Source organism: Leucopleurus acutus, assembly GCF_964270905.1.
Source record: "Leucopleurus acutus genome assembly, contig: HAP1_SCAFFOLD_1130, whole genome shotgun sequence".
NCBI lineage: Eukaryota > Metazoa > Chordata > Mammalia > Artiodactyla > Delphinidae > Leucopleurus > Leucopleurus acutus.
In genome coordinates this window covers 1-16722 of record NW_028138404.1, presented here as the reverse complement: position 1 = coordinate 16722, position 16722 = coordinate 1, and the positions used below count along the sequence as shown (strand labels likewise).

Below are 16722 nucleotides of genomic sequence, written 5' to 3'. Positions count from 1 at the left end.
GTGAGCTAATTCTTTACCTTCTGTCCACCTCGGGGGTGCTGGGGACCTTGGTCTCTGTCGTCGGCTCCTGGTTTCTACTGTTTGGAGCTCCTTTAACCCACACCCTTCCTCCCTCACAGAACAAGTTCTTTGTTCTTGGCCGGTAGCGATGTCCGGTCCTAAGAAGGCCCTCTTCAGACAGACGGGGGGCGCATCCCCCTGCACATGCTTCCCCTCTGCGATCGAATCGTAAATAAGTTTAGAGAAAAGCAGTGAAAATTATGACCCAGATTTTATCCTCTTCCGAAGTTGATGAGCCTACGTCTGTTTGAAGGATCATAAAATAATGATAAAAATATGGCTGCACACCTCCCAGCCGCAATCAGCTAAATCAGCATCAAGGTTTGTTGCTAACATCTGCCTCCTTGAAAATGGAAACACTGGATTTGTGTTTAAATATACCACAAATGCAGAGGTTGGTGAGAACTGGCCCTGGAACCGTCTACTCCAAAAGGGAAACAGGAGTTGGAGGTGAAGCCCAGCCCCCCACCAGCGTGGAGCCCTGACCCCAGGGCTGGCCCCTGGGGGTGTGGGTCCCGCAGGAGCGCGGCGCAGACAGGGCGAGATTTTTCCAGACAGCGCCCCGCAGGCTGTCCTCCCAGCTCTCCCACCTCTCCCTCGTGCCGTCCACACGCCCCAGGTCCGGGGGCTGCCCGAGACTTTCCGACTCACACTGGCCACAGGCTCTCGAGGTTCCCGGCCCCGCCAGGCTGTGAATGTCGTGTCCCGGCCGCTGTCTCCAAAGCCCCCTTCCCCTCCCAGCACTCTGGCCCACGGTCAGGCACCCTTCAAGAGGGGGGCAGCCCCCTGTCACCCCTCAGGCAGGATGGACCCTCCTGCTGGGCGTCCCCGTGCCTCGAGAGGACCCCCTTCACTGGACTGGGCCCCACGGCCCATCTGACGCTGCCCAGATGCCAGCTCCGGGCGCCCCGACTCCGCGGCAGGGGGTCCCGTGTTCACCTCCGTAGCCACAGCCCCACCCATCTCCAGGCGCGTGACCATCATTCCAGACCCGTCTCTCGGAGAGAGGACCTATCCCTGAGGACCCTTCTCTGGATGCCTCCTGCACCTCTTGGGTGCCCAGGGACCGTCCACCCGTGAACACGGGCCTGTCCCCTCGCGGCCCCATGGAGCGTAGGTCGGCGCCTCGGGGGCTTGTCTGTGTAAATGAGGAGCCGCTGGCACGTCTCTGAGGACGAGCAGGACCTTATTTCAGGCCTCAGGGTCTGGCCGCCCATCCAGCTGGGAGCCCCCATTACTTCTGGAAAACACCCAGTTCAGTGAGAAAAACAAGGTTGAGCGAGGAGACTGTTTTCCCCTAAAAAAGGGCTGGTTTCATGGGCGAAAAGATTTCCTTTTTTTCTAAAAACAGGAAAAACACGGGCTGTGAGGCCCCCCGGGGCACACCTGGCCGTGACCAGCATGACCAGCGGCCTCCAGGCCCCGAGGAGAGACCAGCTCGAGGGCCTGTGTCCTGAGCCAGCGGAGGGCAGCGGGCACGGCCGGGCCTCCGTTCCTTCTGGGCTGCTTCACGGATCTTCCATGAGCTAACGGTCATGGTTCAAGTCACCGTGTTTGAGGGACGATTTCTCAAGGCAGAGCCTTAACTTGCTGGGTAAATGCGGTGGTCTCAGTGCAAAGGCAGAGTGAAAACAGGCAGAAGAAAGAGTTTGGGGAATCCTGGCCATCTCCTCTTTCAGAAAGCAGCGACGGGGGCAGGGAGGGACCCTGTCTCCTCTCCTGGGTCCTGGCGAGGCCTGGGCTGCCCCCCAGAGAGCAAGCAGGGTCCCTCCCGCCCAGCACGGCCTCCATGGAGCTGCGAGCCCCGGAACAGAATCCACTCAGCAGGAGAGGTCTGTGCACAAACCCCTAAAGCCACCGTGCCCACCCCCTTGGGTGGGAGACTGGGGGACCTAGGCCATTCCCGCGGCTCTGTCCAGCGGTGCTCGCACGCGCCGGAGCACCCAGGGTTCCCTCCCGCTCAGCAGCTCCGGGAAGTGACGCCAACCGCCAGGACAGGCAGAGAGGAGGTCGTGGGGCGGCCACGTTTCTGCGTCCCCATGACGGGGCACCCCTGCGGACAAGGGTGAGGCTGGTCTTCGTGTCCCAGGAGGAGCTCAGCAGACACCTGTTCCGTGTCCAGCTGGCCCGGGTGCTGATGCAACGGCCGGGGGTGGGAAGGGGAGATGGGGGGAACCAGGCCTGGAAACAAGCCATCAGAGGGAGAGCTTCACCCCACAGGGCTGGTGACCCGGGCATCGCGCCCGCTCAGCCCACGTCCATGCAAGGCAGCCCCACGGTGGAGCCTGGCAGGCACGTGGCTGGGCCCGGGGGGACCCCGGCATAACGCGGGGGATGGTGAGGGGTCGGCCCAGGTCCAGCTCGCGTGGGCCGGGGGAGCACGCCCACCATGGAGGGAGGGCCCGCCCCACCCCCACTCTTTAGGTGTCTTTCACTTTCTTGGTAATGTCCTTTGATGCACAGATTTTAAATTTTGATAAAGTCCAATGTATTATTTTAAAAAATTTGTTGCTCATGCTTTTGGTGTCAAATCTAAGAATTCACCACCAAATCTCAGAAGACAAAGATTCACCTCCTCATACACACACTACTATATACAAAACAGATAACTCGTAAGGACCTACTGTAGAGCACAGGGAACTCTACTCAATGCTCCGCAATGACCTATATGGGAAAAGAACCTAGAAGAGAGTGGACATATGTATATGTGTAACCGACTCACTTTGCTGTACACCTGAAACTAACACAGCATTGTAAATCAGCCACACTCCAATAAAAATTAAATTAAAAATAAGAAAAAGAAGAAAAGAGAAAGATTCACCTGTGTGTTGGTCAGAGTTCTCCAGAGAAACGTGACCAGCACACATGCGCGCGTGCACGTGCTCACACACACACACACACACGCGGTTGCGTGAGGTGAATGTACTTAATGGCCGTTGTGCACATTCAGAAAGGGTTAAAATGGTCAGTTTTATGCCATGCATATTTTATCACAATAAAAAAGTAACATTTATTGCTTTGATTTCTGTTACAAAACTTATACCTATCACGTTCCGAAATTTAGTAGAGACACTGGTGACGATGTTTGTACTTGATACACTAGGAATTCTTCCCTGACATTTGGGATTCATCCTTAATGTTGTTTAAATAGCTAGAGTATCATTTTTAATCAATCCCTTAATTCCGGGTCTATACCCCCCCCCCCCGTCAAATTTTTATGATTAAAACTTCAGTGAAAAACTTTACAAATTCATATTTGTGCCCTGTCAGATCAGCACAACAAAATTCCGCGGAAATTCACTGTGCTACCACCTGCCGGGCACTAAGGACACATGAGTGAGTGCAGGTGAGCACCCCTGCCCCGTGACACTCATAGGCCCATGGGGGAGACACAAGTCACCCAAATATCCCGAGCAGGCAAATCTACAGAGAGATGGGATTACAGGGGTGGAGGTGATGGCTGAGGGGTAAGGGGTATCTTTTCAGTGACGACGATGCCCTGAAATTAGTGGTGACGGTTGCACGACTCTGCAAATTGACTGAAAACCACTGAATCGTACACTTCAAATGGGTGAGTCATAAGGTATGTGAATTTTATCTCAATAACATGGCTTAGAAGTAATCTCCTGGGAGGAAACGTGGGAACACCCTGTGCAGGAAGTGGTGAGCACCAAGGAAGGGAGTGGGCGGCAGGGAGGCGGGGAGAGAAGGTTGGAGGGGACCCTGAGATTGCGGAGGGCCGGGCAGGGGGCCCTGTCCACACTCGCCTTTGCTCCCACGGGCTGGAGCCACAGGAAGGCCCGAGCCCTCGGCTGCCAAGAAGCAGGTGGGCCAGGGGACTGGACGGGAACCTTCGCTGGCCCGGGAGAAGAGATCCACCCCAGAGGGTCCCTGCACCAAACCCCCAACCGCACCCCAGCATCCAGAATGCTCCACGGCAACTGCTTGCCTTGTGTACGTGTGCGCCTCCCTCACGGTCATCCCCATACCTCTGGGGACAAGCACAGGGCCGGCATGCAGTAGGTGCTTAATACATGCTCACAGGTGAATCCAGGAAGGAGTGAGTCCTGGGCCCCAAGCTGGGCAGCAGTGGCCTCTGTGGACAGCGAGGAATTGAGAGAGGGAGCCGGGTGGCTGCACTGTGGGTCCCACAGGAACCCTGTGAGTGTCCCTAAGGGGGCGGCTGGCTCCAGGACCAGCTGCTTACAAGCCAGCTCTCCCCGCCCCTTCTGGTTAAGCCTGGCGCTCCTCAGATCCTCAGACCCACAGCCTGGCTGCGAGGTGGGAGACCTGCTTCTGATGGGGGGCTGGGGGCTCTAGGGGGCCTGAGGGCTTCTCAGTGGCTGCTGTGAAGCCCCCAGACTCTGGGCTCCTGTCCTGCCTCCACTTCAACTTCAGACCCAGCCTCTCCTCGCTGCGACTCAGAGCCTCCCCTCATGACCTCAGAGGTCCCGCGGCTCCGCTTCCAGGCCTCCCTCCAGCCTAAGCTGGAGAGGACCCCACGCAAGGCCTCCAGGAGGTGCCCGACAGGAAAAAGGCCCTGCCCAGGGCACTCCCGAGGCAAGGACCCAGACAAGTTCAGGTGTCAGAAGGTGGCCTGAGGTCAGCAGAGAGGGCCCAGTGACCCCACTCAGGGAGAAGTGGCCTTGGAAGGCCAGCTCAGTGAGCATGTGAGGCTGGACAGCGCCACCCTGCACACCCTAGCCTTGGGCCGCCGGCAGCGGGGAGCCGCAAGGAGCTGAACACACACCACGGACTTGAGCACAGAAACCCAGAAACATGTGTCTGTTCAACGTCCTTGCTTTTATCTTAAGACGGGCGTGCTGTCTAAGAGTCTCTGGCCCTCCCCCGAGATTTAGAACAGATTCCCTCTAAGACAGTGGAAACTGACGGGAGGTTCTGGAAAGGTTCTGGTTCCTCCCAAGACCACTGCAGAGACCTCCCAGAGGGAAGGCAGCTCTGAAGCACAGTGAGGCCAGGAAGAGCGAGGTGGGGGCCAGGCCGGTCCCCAAGCCCAAGGCAAGACTCAAGTGTGGGGAGCTGACCCTGCACACCGGAGGCGGCCGCTCAGGCTTCCCCGAGTGCTGGGCACTGGCAGCCCCACCCCGCCTGCCCGCCTCCCCAGGCCCTCCTCGCTAAGTCCGCTCTGCGCTTCACGGCACGTCAGGCTCCCCGCCACAACACCTCCACAGTCCCGGGCAGTGGAAGCCGCTTCTGGCCCGGCCCAGGGTCGTCTGCCCGGCCTGCTCCCCACCCCTCCCGCACGCGGCACACGACTTGTCCAGCTCCCTGCGGTCCAGGGACGCCTCTCTGTCCCAGAGGCTGGCCCATCCTGCAGCGCTGCCACCGCCCCACGGACCGGCCGTAGGAGGTGCTCGCCCGCACTGAGTTCTCCCCAGGGCCTGTGCCTCTGTGTCCCCTGTACGCTCCCCAGGCCAGTCCACTGACATCCACACCTACGACCGGCTCCCTGCCTAGCTGCACCCCAGCTGCCCCCCGGGCGCCCGTGCCCACCCGCCCCAGGCTCCCTCACCTGGCGGGAGGGAAGGTGGTCTGTGTCTGGGAGTCCGGGTGCCGCTGAACAGCGTGGACCAAGCCCAGAACAGCTGGGCTCTGACCTTGGCTCTGAGAGGCTCCGCAGGGCTCAGCACATGACCGAGTACTTCCCGTCAAGCGCGCTTGACGACCGAGCCCACGTGCTGCCATGACACCTTTGAGGCCACAGACCCCAGAGGCCTAACCCAGCGCTCCCCTGCTCTCAGCAGCCGTGCTCCCCCCCCATCGCAAGGCCAGCTGCCGCCCACCTGCCCCTCACCCAACAGGCTCCACCTCCCTGCCAGCCCATGAATCCTCCAAACACGCCCACCACATCCTCCGGCGGGGATCGGGGCACCTCGCCTCTCGTCCCTTCAAAGCCGCTCCCACAGCCCCTGATGGGGCCCCTGTGCCTGAGCGTGGGGGCCTCTTCCCAGGGCTGGGGTGCACGTGGCTGTCATGCTCACCCATCCTGCACCATCTAGGCTGGCTGAGCGGGAGGCACTCGGAACACCTGGTTCCTCGTCTGCCGGGACAAGGACAGGGCCACCTGGCAGCTGCTCTGGGGCTGAGCAGCCCCCTTCGGGGTACGAGTACCACCTACCACCACCCCGAGGGGCCTGGCACCACGGACCCGACCATCCTGCCAGGTTTCTGAGAAATGGCGGCCCCAGGCAGGGGGACACTCACCACACGATGGCCAACCTGGGGATGGTGAACATGAGGGCTGGCTCGTAGTCGTCAATCATGTCCTGGGTCAGGTACCCGAAGTCCAGGGCCCTGGCAGGGGAGGGAGACAGTGAGCAGGGGCGACCCACGGCCAGACGGGGGAGGGCAAGGCAGCCGCGCAGCCCTCACCCACGTCGGCGCTTGGCGGCCAGCTGCTGGACGAGTCCCGCTCTGCAAGGTCCGGCGCAGGGGGCCGACGCTCGGCCTGCCCCATCTTCCCACTTCCCGACCCCACCGCTGGCGGAGGAAGCAGGGGTGAGTGAGAGGTGCTCGCCAAGGGGAGCTAGTGAGGCCAGCTATGCTGTCAGGCACCCAAAGCGAAAGGATAAACGAGGAGTAGAAACACTGCTCTGAACCGTTTCACACCGCCAAGAAACCCGAATTGCTCTCCCGGATGTCTCCCCTCTTGCAGGTAGACGAGACGCTTTCTCTGCGAGCGCGAGCAAATGCTGCTGGCATCGCCGTGTTCTGAATGGACGGTACTTCCCGTCTTCTTACTCTTGAGTGACTTGAAACATCTCTCGGCGTACAACAGTGAATAAATCGTCTTTAAAATTAACAAACTGACGATGTGAGATTAGACAGCTTCAAAACTTACCTACTACTAAAGCACAAGTCACATATAAGGAACATTCTGGGCTAAATCTTAGTCCCAAAGTCTATTCAGAAAATCTGACTTCAAACCTGACCCCACACGCCCCATACGAGCCATGATGAGAACAGTGATGATTCACCTCCAAAACCCAGATCAGAAAAGGGTCCATCCTGGCCTGTAGGGAAGAAGAGTGGACGAAAGGAAAGCAGGAGGTGGGGAGTGAGGGCCACCGGGTGTCTCCCGGAACCAAGGGGAGGAGAGGAAGAGGTGAGGAGATGGGGAGGTGGGGAGCTGAGGAGAAGAGGAGTGGAGGTGAGGAGGTATACAGGTGATGAGGTGAGGAGGAGGGAGGAGAAAGGAGGGGAGAAGGTGAGGAAGTGATGAGGTGAGGGAGGTGAGGGAGGTGAGAGAGGTGAGAACGTGAGGAGGTGAGGAAGGTGAGGAGGTGAGGAGGGGAGGGAGGTGAGGGAGGTGAAGAGGTGATGGAGGTGAGGGAGGTGATGGGGGTGAGGAGGAGAGGGAGGTGAGGAGGTGAGGGAGGTGAGGGAGGTGAGGGAGGTGAGGAGGTGAGGAGGTGAGGGAGGTGAGGGAGGTGAGGAGGAGAGGGAGGTGAGGAGGTGATGGAGGTGAGGAGGTGAGGGAGGTGAGGAGGTGAGGAGGTGAGGGAGGTGAGGAGGTGAGGAGGTGAGGTGAGAGAGGTGAGGGAGGTGAGGAGGTGAGGGAGGTGAGGGAGGTGAGGAGGGGAGGGAGGTGAGGAGGTGAGGAGGTGAGGGAGGTGAGGAGGTGATGGAGGTGAGGAGGTGAGGGACGTGAGGGAGGTGAGGGAGGTGAGGGAGATGAGGAGGTGAGGGAGGTGAGGAGGTGAGGAGGTGAGGAGGTGAGGGAGGTGAGGTGAGGAGAAGAGGAGTTGAGGTGCGGAGGTGAGGGAGGTGAGGGAGGTGAGGGAGGTGAGGGAGGTGAGGAGGTGAGGGAGGTGAGGGAGCTGAGGGAGGTGAGGGAGATGAGGAGGTGAGGGAGGTGAGGAGGTGAGGAGGTGAGGAAGGTGAGGTGAGGAGAAGAGGAGCTGAGGTGAGGAGGTGAGGGAGGTGAGGAAGATGAGGTGAGGAGGTGAGGGAGGTGAGAGAGATGAGGAGGTAAGGGAAGTGAGGGAGGTGAGGGAGGTGAGGAGGTGAGGGAGGTGAGGAGGTGAGGGAGGTGAGAGAGGTGAGGAGGTGAGGGAGGTGAGGGAGGTGAGGGAGGTGAGGAGTTGAGGCAGAGGGAGGAGAAAGGAGGGGAGAAGGTGAGGATGTGATGAGGTGAGGGAGGTGAGGAAGGTGAAGTGAGGTGAGGGAGGTGAGGGAGGTGAGGAGGTGAGGGAAGTGAGGGAGGTGAGGAGGTGAGGGAGGTGAGGGAGGTGAGGAGGTGAGGGAGGTGAGGGAGGTGAGGAGGTGAGGGAGGTGAGGAGGTGAGGGAGGTGAGGAGGTGAGGAGGTGAGGGAGGTGAGGAGGTGAGAGAGGTGAGGGAGGTGAGGAGGTGAGGGAGGTGAGGAGGTGAGGGAGGTGATGGAGGTGAGGAGGTGATGGAGGTGAGGAGGTGATGGAGATGAGGAGGTGAGGGAGGTGAGGGAGGTGAGGAGGTGAGGGAGGTAAGGGAGGTGAGGAGATGAGGGAGGTGAGGGAGGTAAGGAGGCGAGGGAGGTGAGGGAGGTGAGGGAGGTGAGGAGGTGAGGAGGTGAGGGAGGTGAGGAGGTGAGGGAGTTGAGGGAGGTGAGGAGGTGAGGGAGGTGAGGGAGGTGAGGGAGGTGAGGGAGGTGAGGAGGTGAGGAGGTGAGGGAGGTGAGGAGGTGAGGGAGGTGAGGAGGTGAGGAGGTGATGGAGGTGAGGAGGTGAGGGAGGTGAGGGAGGTGAGGAGGTGAGGGAGGTGAGGAGGTGAGAGAGGTGAGGGAGGTGAGGAGGTGAGGGAGGTGAGGAGGTGAGGGAGGTGATGGAGGTGAGGAGGTGATGGAGGTGAGGAGGTGATGGAGATGAGGAGGTGAGGGAGGTGAGGGAGGTGAGGAGGTGAGGGAGGTGAGGGAGGTGAGGAGATGAGGGAGGTGAGGGAGGTAAGGAGGCGAGGGAGGTGAGGGAGGTGAGGGAGGTGAGGAGGTGAGGAGGTGAGGGAGGTGAGGAGGTGAGGGAGTTGAGGGAGGTGAGGAGGTGAGGGAGGTGAGGGAGGTGAGGGAGGTGAGGGAGGTGAGGAGGTGAGGAGGTGAGGGAGGTGAGGAGGTGAGGGAGGTGAGGAGGTGAGGAGGTGATGGAGGTGAGGAGGTGAGGGAGGTGAGGGAGGTGAGGAGGTGAGGGAGGTGAGGGAGGTGAGGGAGGTGAGGTGAGGATGTGATGGAGGTGTGGGAGGTGAGGAGGTGAGGGAGGTGAGGGAGGTGAGGGAGGTGAGGGAGGTGAGGAGGTGAAGGAGATGAGGAGGTGAGGAGGTGAGGGAGGTGAGGGAGGTGAGGAGGTGACGGAGGTGAGGAGGTGAGGGAGGTGATGGAGGTGTGGGAGGTGAGGAGGTGAGGGAGGTGAGAAGGTGAGGTAGGTGAGGAGGTGAGGGAGGTGAGGTAGGTGAGGAGGTGAGGGTGGTGAGGGAGGTGAGGGAGGTGAGGATGTGAGGAGGTAAGGGAGATGAGGAAGTGAGGAGGTGAGGGAGGTGAGGGAGGTGAGGGAAGTGAGGAGGTTAGGGAGGTGAGGAGGTGAGGGAGGTGAGGTAGGTGAGGAGGTTTGGTTGTGACGGAGGTGTGCGAGGTGAGGGAGGTGAGGAGTTGAGGGAGGTGAGGGATGTGAGGGAAGTGAGGAGGTGAGGTAGGTGAGGGAGGTGAGGAGGTGAGGGAGGTCAGGAGGTGAGCATGGAGCCCTTCTCAACCACGTCAGCTCCTCCTGCAGGGTCTGGGCCCAGAGAAGGGGACACTGGGGCTGAGGAACAGTCGTGTGAGTGGAGGCCCTGTGGCACATGCACATGGTGCCCCTGTCCCGGTGCAGCCCTCACCCAGGCCCGAGGCAGCAAGAGCTCCGCCATTCCCGGGTGGCCTCACCTCTCCACCGTCTCACAGAACAGCACGATGACCTCCTGCTGCACGTAGTACTCCCGCGGGGACTTCACGGGCACCATGGCCGACACGTAGCTGCAAACAGAGAGAAGGGAGTGAGGGCCATCTGGTACCTCCCGGAACCAAGGGTGTCTTAACTGACAACCAAATGAGGTCCCTCCAGCTGGAGCCCAGCTGCATCTCAGCAGCTTCATAAACACACACCCCCAGCATCACCGTTTATATTTTGAGCCAAAGCTCCTCCCAGGGTCAGGCCTCAAGTAGCACCTCCTTGGGTCCCACAGCCCTGCCCACCCCGGAACCGCCACTGCCCACTGCCCCGACGGTCCCCAGCCTCGAGGTAATGAATGACCCTGTGCAGGGCGGACAGACAACCCCTGGGCCCCCACGCAGGGCAGGGCCAGGGGGCTCCACCCACTCCCCAGGTGAGAACATTTTTCTGTCACTATTTTTTCTTGTTACGAAAGCTCAGTTGGAAAGATGTGGAGCAGGCAGAGCCGGCCGAAGCTATTAAGCTCATTTGTGGCGCCCACTCCCTAGAGAACCGGCTGGAATGCCTGACTTCTTTCTGGGGCCCACACGACACAGGACGGACAGTTTTCATTAACCGGGCCACCGTGGACGGGCTTTGGGGTCCTGCTTCTCATCTACCTCCAACGTCTCTGTGTCTGTGGACACCGCGCAGGCCCCTCCCCGCAGTCCCGGGTCCTCCACAGCCCGTCCTGTGAGGGCCCCAGGGACCACGCCATGTCCTTTGCCGCGGGCGGGCGGGCGGGAACGCCCCAGGGAGCTAGTGGGGGTGCGAAGGGCAGACCCGCTGAGCTGGAGAGGCGCCCCCCTCACCCCACGGAGCTGGGGGCCCCAGCAGGCCCCCGAGTGGCCTCCACTTCCTCCTGGCTCCTGCCGCGTCCCACGTCTGGGCACAGAGACGTGCTGGGGGCGGGGCGTTGTGCTGACCATGACCTTCACCCGCAGGACCACCAGCGGCAGAGGTGCTGGGCGGGACCCGGCGTCCCTTGCGCCCCTGGGTCGCCTCTGCCCGCCTCCGCCCCTCCCCGTACGCCGTGCCCCCGACCCCCGCGACGGCCCAGAACCAGCCCGCGCCTCCCTCCGCGGAGTCTTCCTGCTGCACACGCAGAGCCGGCGGAGCTGCCCGCCCCCAGCCCTCCCCACGGGGCAAAGGGTTAGGGTTCCTCGGTCACCTCAGCTCGAACTCGGCGAACAGCACGTCGAAGTGCCTCAGCGCCTCCCGCATCTTCTCCGTGTAGGTGTTGAGGTCCCGCAGCGCCTGGTCGCGGAGGGCGCCGCGCACGTCCTCCAGGCTGCGGGTCAGCTCCTTGGCCAGCGGCCGCATGGCCATGCTCTCCAGCTCGCGGTTCATGATGATGGAGCCAGCGGCCAGGCACTGCGGGCAGCAGAGGGCGTCAGGGAGGCCCCACCCGCGTGTCCTCGGCGCCCGGAGCGTGCGGGCTTCCGGAACCCACGACAGCGGGCGCTGAGCAAGGCCCCCCCCGCCCACGGCGCCCAAGAAGACTGTACAGCCAGAGGTGGGACCGGAGGGCAGAGCAACGGTGGGGTTGGGGCGCCTCATCCCGGAGACGCCTCCCGGGCCTCCCTTCCGGAAGCTCCTCCCTCATATTCCTGCCCCCCTCCCCCCTCCGCTCTGGGGCGCCTGCTCCCTCCTGGTTTCTCTTAGATGCAGAGCCATCATGGCGGTGAGAATAAGTGCCCTCGGGTTTGGGGGCTCCATGCAGGGGCCTCCGGGCCATGTGACTCCTGTCCCCTCCCCACCCGGTCCACAGACGCCAGGTTCCGGCCGTACTCCAGGTCCACCGCACCGGGACTGACCGCGACTCCCCAGGAAATCCAGGCGTTCTAGGAAGCAGACGCCTCGTGTCCATAAAGGCTCCCTGCATCACCTCATGGCTTGCACAGCTGCCCCTGACCCTGGGACCCGCTTTGCAGAGCTGAGCACTTAGGCTGGGGGGAGAGACGGCCTACCCAGGGCCCCAGCAGGGACGCCCAACCAGGTGTGGCTCAGAGGAGCCGGGTGGAATGGGCTGAAAGAGGGGAGCCGGTGGGCACGAGGGCCCGGCAGCGTGGGGGTGGGGGGCATTCCAGGAGTTCTGCAGAGCTGAGGCGGGGAGGACGGGGCAGCGCACGCCCCTAGGGTCCCGAGAGCAAGGCCAAGGGGTCGTCTGGGTGTCCCACGGGTCACCACTGGCTGGGGTGAGGCTGGTCCTGCCTCCCCGGGCAGACACCTCCCTCCCGTGCCTCAGGCTCCTCCTCGGGAGGTGAAGACCAAGATCGGAGGGGCTCTGTGAGTGGCGGCTGGAGTGTGGGCCAGGGCGCAGCTGCCCCGCCCCGCAAGAAGAAACAGTCCTGTGGGTGCAGGACAGGCAGTGCTGTTCCGAATACCAGCATTATTGTAATAAGAACCGCTTTTAGGCCCTACGTGCCTGGGGGCCTGAGAACCTCATAGAAATCACATGTGAGGCCTCGTGTCTATATTTGCTTGTGTATAGTTTCCAGGGAGCATGTTCTCGCCTCCCCGCCACCCTACAGGCTCAGCACCATCTGTAACCCTTGGAGGAGGAGAAGCCGGGCCCTGCACCTGCAGATGCACACAGGTGAGCATCGCAGAGAAACAGCTGGACAATACCCAGCACCGTGACCCCAGACCCCGGCGGCCACCCACTACCTCGGCGCCAAACCAGAGCTGGCCGGCCAGGTTGTCGTGCCGGATCTCCTCGGGGAACTTGACACAGAAATCCCGTGGGGCGCGGTCCTGGGGGATGCACACATCCATGATCTGGTTAATGATGTTTAACACGTTGTCCTGAAACAGAAACAGGAAGTGCGCTAAGACGCAGCTCCAGCTGGCGGCTGACAGGACTGCTTGGAAAGTCGGAGAAGCAAGCCCAGTGCAGGTTAGGGTGACGAGGTGATGTGGTAGCACACGTGGGCCTGCTCTGCAACTGCTACAAGGAGCTCAAACTTTCCAGAAGTATCCAGAGTGAAGAGCACACCCTTCCCCACGTCCAGGTGTCTAGAGCACCCGCCACGAGGGCTGAGGGCGCGTCCCACGTCAGTCACCAAGTTCATGGTGCATCGCCCTTTGTGACGCTGTACCTTTCCCTGCGGACCCGCGCACCTGGGCTCCCTGCAGCCTCAGCCACGATGACCGCCCCGAGCATCTCTCTGAACTCCTGTACACAAATTTCTTAGGAGAGAGCTGGAGGAATGGAATTGCTAGGTGGACAGACACACAAAAAGTGGATTTTCACCGCCCACTTGCTGTGCTGCTTTGATTAACATATAAGCCTGTGTCACCCTGGGCATGATCGCGACACAGGCAAGACCTGCTGTCGGGACAGACACCACTAGGAGACCACGTGTAAGACTGGTCTTCTCAAACCTGTTTTACTGCATCTTAAATTACATCCCATTCTTTTCTCAAAACTGTCCTGTTCGTTAAACGTCTACTATCCATTCAGTAGAACTGTAAGAATGTTGAAAGTTTAGTTTGTTTCTTTAATTTGTTAAAGGTAAGATTAATACCCATTCATCCCAGAGAAACTGGAAACATGGGAAAGTGGAGGGGCAAGGAATGTCCTTAGGACAGTGACTGCAGATGGGGACAGTGACTGCAGGTGGCACGCCTCCTTCCGGTTCTCGTCCCCGTGGGCTGCTTCCCATCAGCAGCACGGTTGGGATCATCTGTGGACGTTATTTTGTACTCTGCTGCTGTCATTTACTGTTGGGACGTGTTATCATCACTTTCCACAAATCCAGCTTGTGACAGGGAGCCACGTAAGATTCCAGCACACGGACCATCCTTTTAACTCCCTGCTTCCTCTTCTGCTGGACATTTACGTCATTTCTAATTTACCGTGAGTAAGGCAATCACCACGGCGGTGCCTGACGCTGAATTCTGGGTTAGTCCCTCAGAATCCACTCATCCCTAGAAGCACCATTACAAAGTCAGAGTGTGAAGTGCATTTACAGGCCCTAATTACATTCCACCAAGCTGCTTTCCAAAAAAAGACAGCACACCCTCACCCTCAGCAGTTTCGTATCTCAACAGTCCTCCTCTCCACCCTCTGAGGCTTGAGTTTCATTTTTCTTAGGCAGTAGATGTGAGCGGGAAGCATGACTTTCTAATGCAAACAACTGATGCACTAAACTCTGAAGGAAATTCTGCACCATAAGGAAATCGCACAAAACATAAAAATAAATCCAACCAACATCAAGTGGTCCTACTGTCAGCTCTGTTTAAAAGGTTTTCTGGGTGGGCAGGTCTCTTTCTCACGATTCAACAAAGTAATGAACAAACAGTGGCAAAAATAACAGCAAGGTCTCAGAAAACGTCAGCTGGTATTGAGAGCCAGGAATCTTAGCCCAGCAAGGTGGCAGGGCTTACCCAAAGCTGTGTGGCCTTTTAGTGGCAGTGATCCCACCCTGCCCAGCCCAAGGATGGCAGCTGCCTGAGGGTGAGGGCTTTTTCCCTGCACTGATGGGTCCCCAGTGATAGAGCAGTGCTGAACACACAGTGTCCCTCAACCACGTTTACTGGGGCGTCTGATTCCACCCAAGGTGGGGCAACATGCATGAAATTTACCTCTTCAAACAACAATAATGGAAGCAAATGAGACAGCGGTTGTCCAGACACTGGACGTCAGGCAATAAGTGATCCCAGAGAGAAGAGAAACAAATGAGGTGGGAGCTATGACTGCCCAGCTCACTGCCTGGAGGGAATTTTCAGGTCGTGGCACAGACAGAAGGTACCCACGTGGGACCCAGCAAACTCCCTAGTTGAAGAGACAGAGCTGAGAGCCCGGGGAGACCAAGGCAGCCAGAATCCAGAGGACAGAGTGGCAGACATAAGTGAGCTGCCCAGGGAGACAGCCTCTGGGGAGGCCCCTGAGTATTCATTCAGCTGGGCACAGGGCCGAAGAGTAGAGAAGTTCACGGTTCACAGGGCGTTGGGTAGATACCGAAAGTGTCTCGCCTCAGTAGTGGACTATTCTTAGCCCCAGACTAAACACAGCTCTGATCCTGCCTAACACCTTAAAGAAACAGGATGCAAAAGGATCAAACCATTTCTAAGTAACCAAACGGTATCACAGAACAAAGCTCAAAAAAGTTTATGGAAAAAAAATATTCAGCTCTCAGCAAGGTAAAATTCCCAAGGTCGGGCATCCAATTAAAAAATTACCAGGCTTGGGCTTCCCTGGTGGCGCAGTGGTTGAGAGTCCGCCTGCCGATGCAGGGGACACAGGTTCATGTCCCGGTCTGGGAAGATCCCACATGCCGCAGAGCGGCTGGGCCCGTGAGCCATGGCCGCTGAGCCTGCACGTCCAGAGCCTGTGCTCCACAACGGGAGAGGCCACAACAGTGAGAGGCCCGTGTACCACAAAAAAAACAAAACAAAACAAAACAAAACAAAAATTACCAGGCTTGGGCTTCCCTGGTGGCACGTGGTTAAGAATCTGCCTGCCAATGTAGGGGACACGGGTTCGAGCCCTGGTCCGGGAAGATCCCATATGCCACACAGCAACTAAGCCCATGCACCACAACTACTGAGCCTGCGCTCTAGAGCCCGCAAGCCACAACGACTGAAGCCTGTGCACTGCAACTACTGAAGCCCGCGCTCCTAGAGCCCGTGCTCCGCAACAAAGAGAAGCCACCACGACGAGAAGCCTGCGCACCGCAACGCAGAGTAGCCCCTGCTCACTGCAACTAGAGAAAGCCCGTGTGTAGCAACAAAGACCCAACACAGCCAAAAATAAATAAATAATTTTTTAAAAATTATTTAAAAAATCACCAGGCTTGCAAAGAATTAAGAAAATCTGACACATGATGAAAAGAAAAAGCAACCCATCGAAACCAACCAGACCTGACAGAGGTGATAGAACAGGGGATGAAGGCAGCTGTCATAACTGACTTGTGTGTGTTCAGAAAGTTACGTAGAATCAATGAAGAAACAAAAGGTCTCAAACTGATCCAGAGACAAAACTTACAGTATCTGAGGTGAAAACAAAAACACACTGGATGGGATTAACCTCAGATTAGACAGGTCAGAAAAAAAGAACAATAAACTTGGAGACACAGCAATTGAAACTTCCCAAATTTATCAGAGAGAAAATACCAATAATAATAATAGAAGAGACCATCAGTGAGTTCTAGGACAACCTCAATATGTCAAAATATGTATAATTCAAGACCCAAGAGGAGGAGAACTGAAACAAAAAAATATGTGAAGGAATAGTGACTAATTTTTTCCCCAAATTTAATGACAACTATAAACTCACAGATCCAAGAAGTTCAATGAACCCTAAGCACAGGAAACACAAAGAAAGCGATACAAAGTCACAGCATAATCAAATTGATGAAAACTAATAAAAAGAGAAAATCTCACAAGTAGCAAGAGAAAAAATTGTACATACAAGGAACAAAGGTAAGATGACATTAGCGTTCTCACTGGAAACAATGCAAGTGAGAAGAGTGGAAGAACATCTTTCAAGTATTGAGGGGAAAATGATAACTTAGGATTCTAAACCCAGCAAAAATAGCTTTCCAAATTGATGGCAAGATAAGAATTCATGACCAGCAGACTCGCACTACAAAAAATGCTAAAGAAAGTCTTTCATGCAACAGGGAAAAGACACCAGATGGAAATTGAGATCTTCACGAAGGAACAGAGAGACCAGAAAGGGCGACCGCACGGGAAAAATGCAAGAGC

At 58.1% G+C, this 16722-nt stretch overlaps 1 protein-coding gene across 1 annotated transcript; it reads right to left on the bottom strand.

Moving 5' to 3' along the window:
* Nucleotides 1-5729: 5729 nt before the first annotated feature.
* LOC309979034 (lateral signaling target protein 2 homolog) lies at nt 5730-12813 on the bottom strand (the record flags this gene model as incomplete). Its single annotated transcript, XM_082865849.1, has 6 exons — nt 12679-12813; nt 11180-11382; nt 9963-10052; nt 6286-6375; nt 6063-6195; nt 5730-5771 (listed from the first exon to the last, which is right to left on the bottom strand). The coding sequence occupies exons 1-6, from the start codon at nt 12784-12786 to the stop codon at nt 5730-5732; spliced, it is 666 nt and encodes a 221-aa protein (XP_082721975.1). The 5' UTR covers nt 12787-12813.
* Between the last annotated feature and the right edge of the window lie 3909 nt (nt 12814-16722).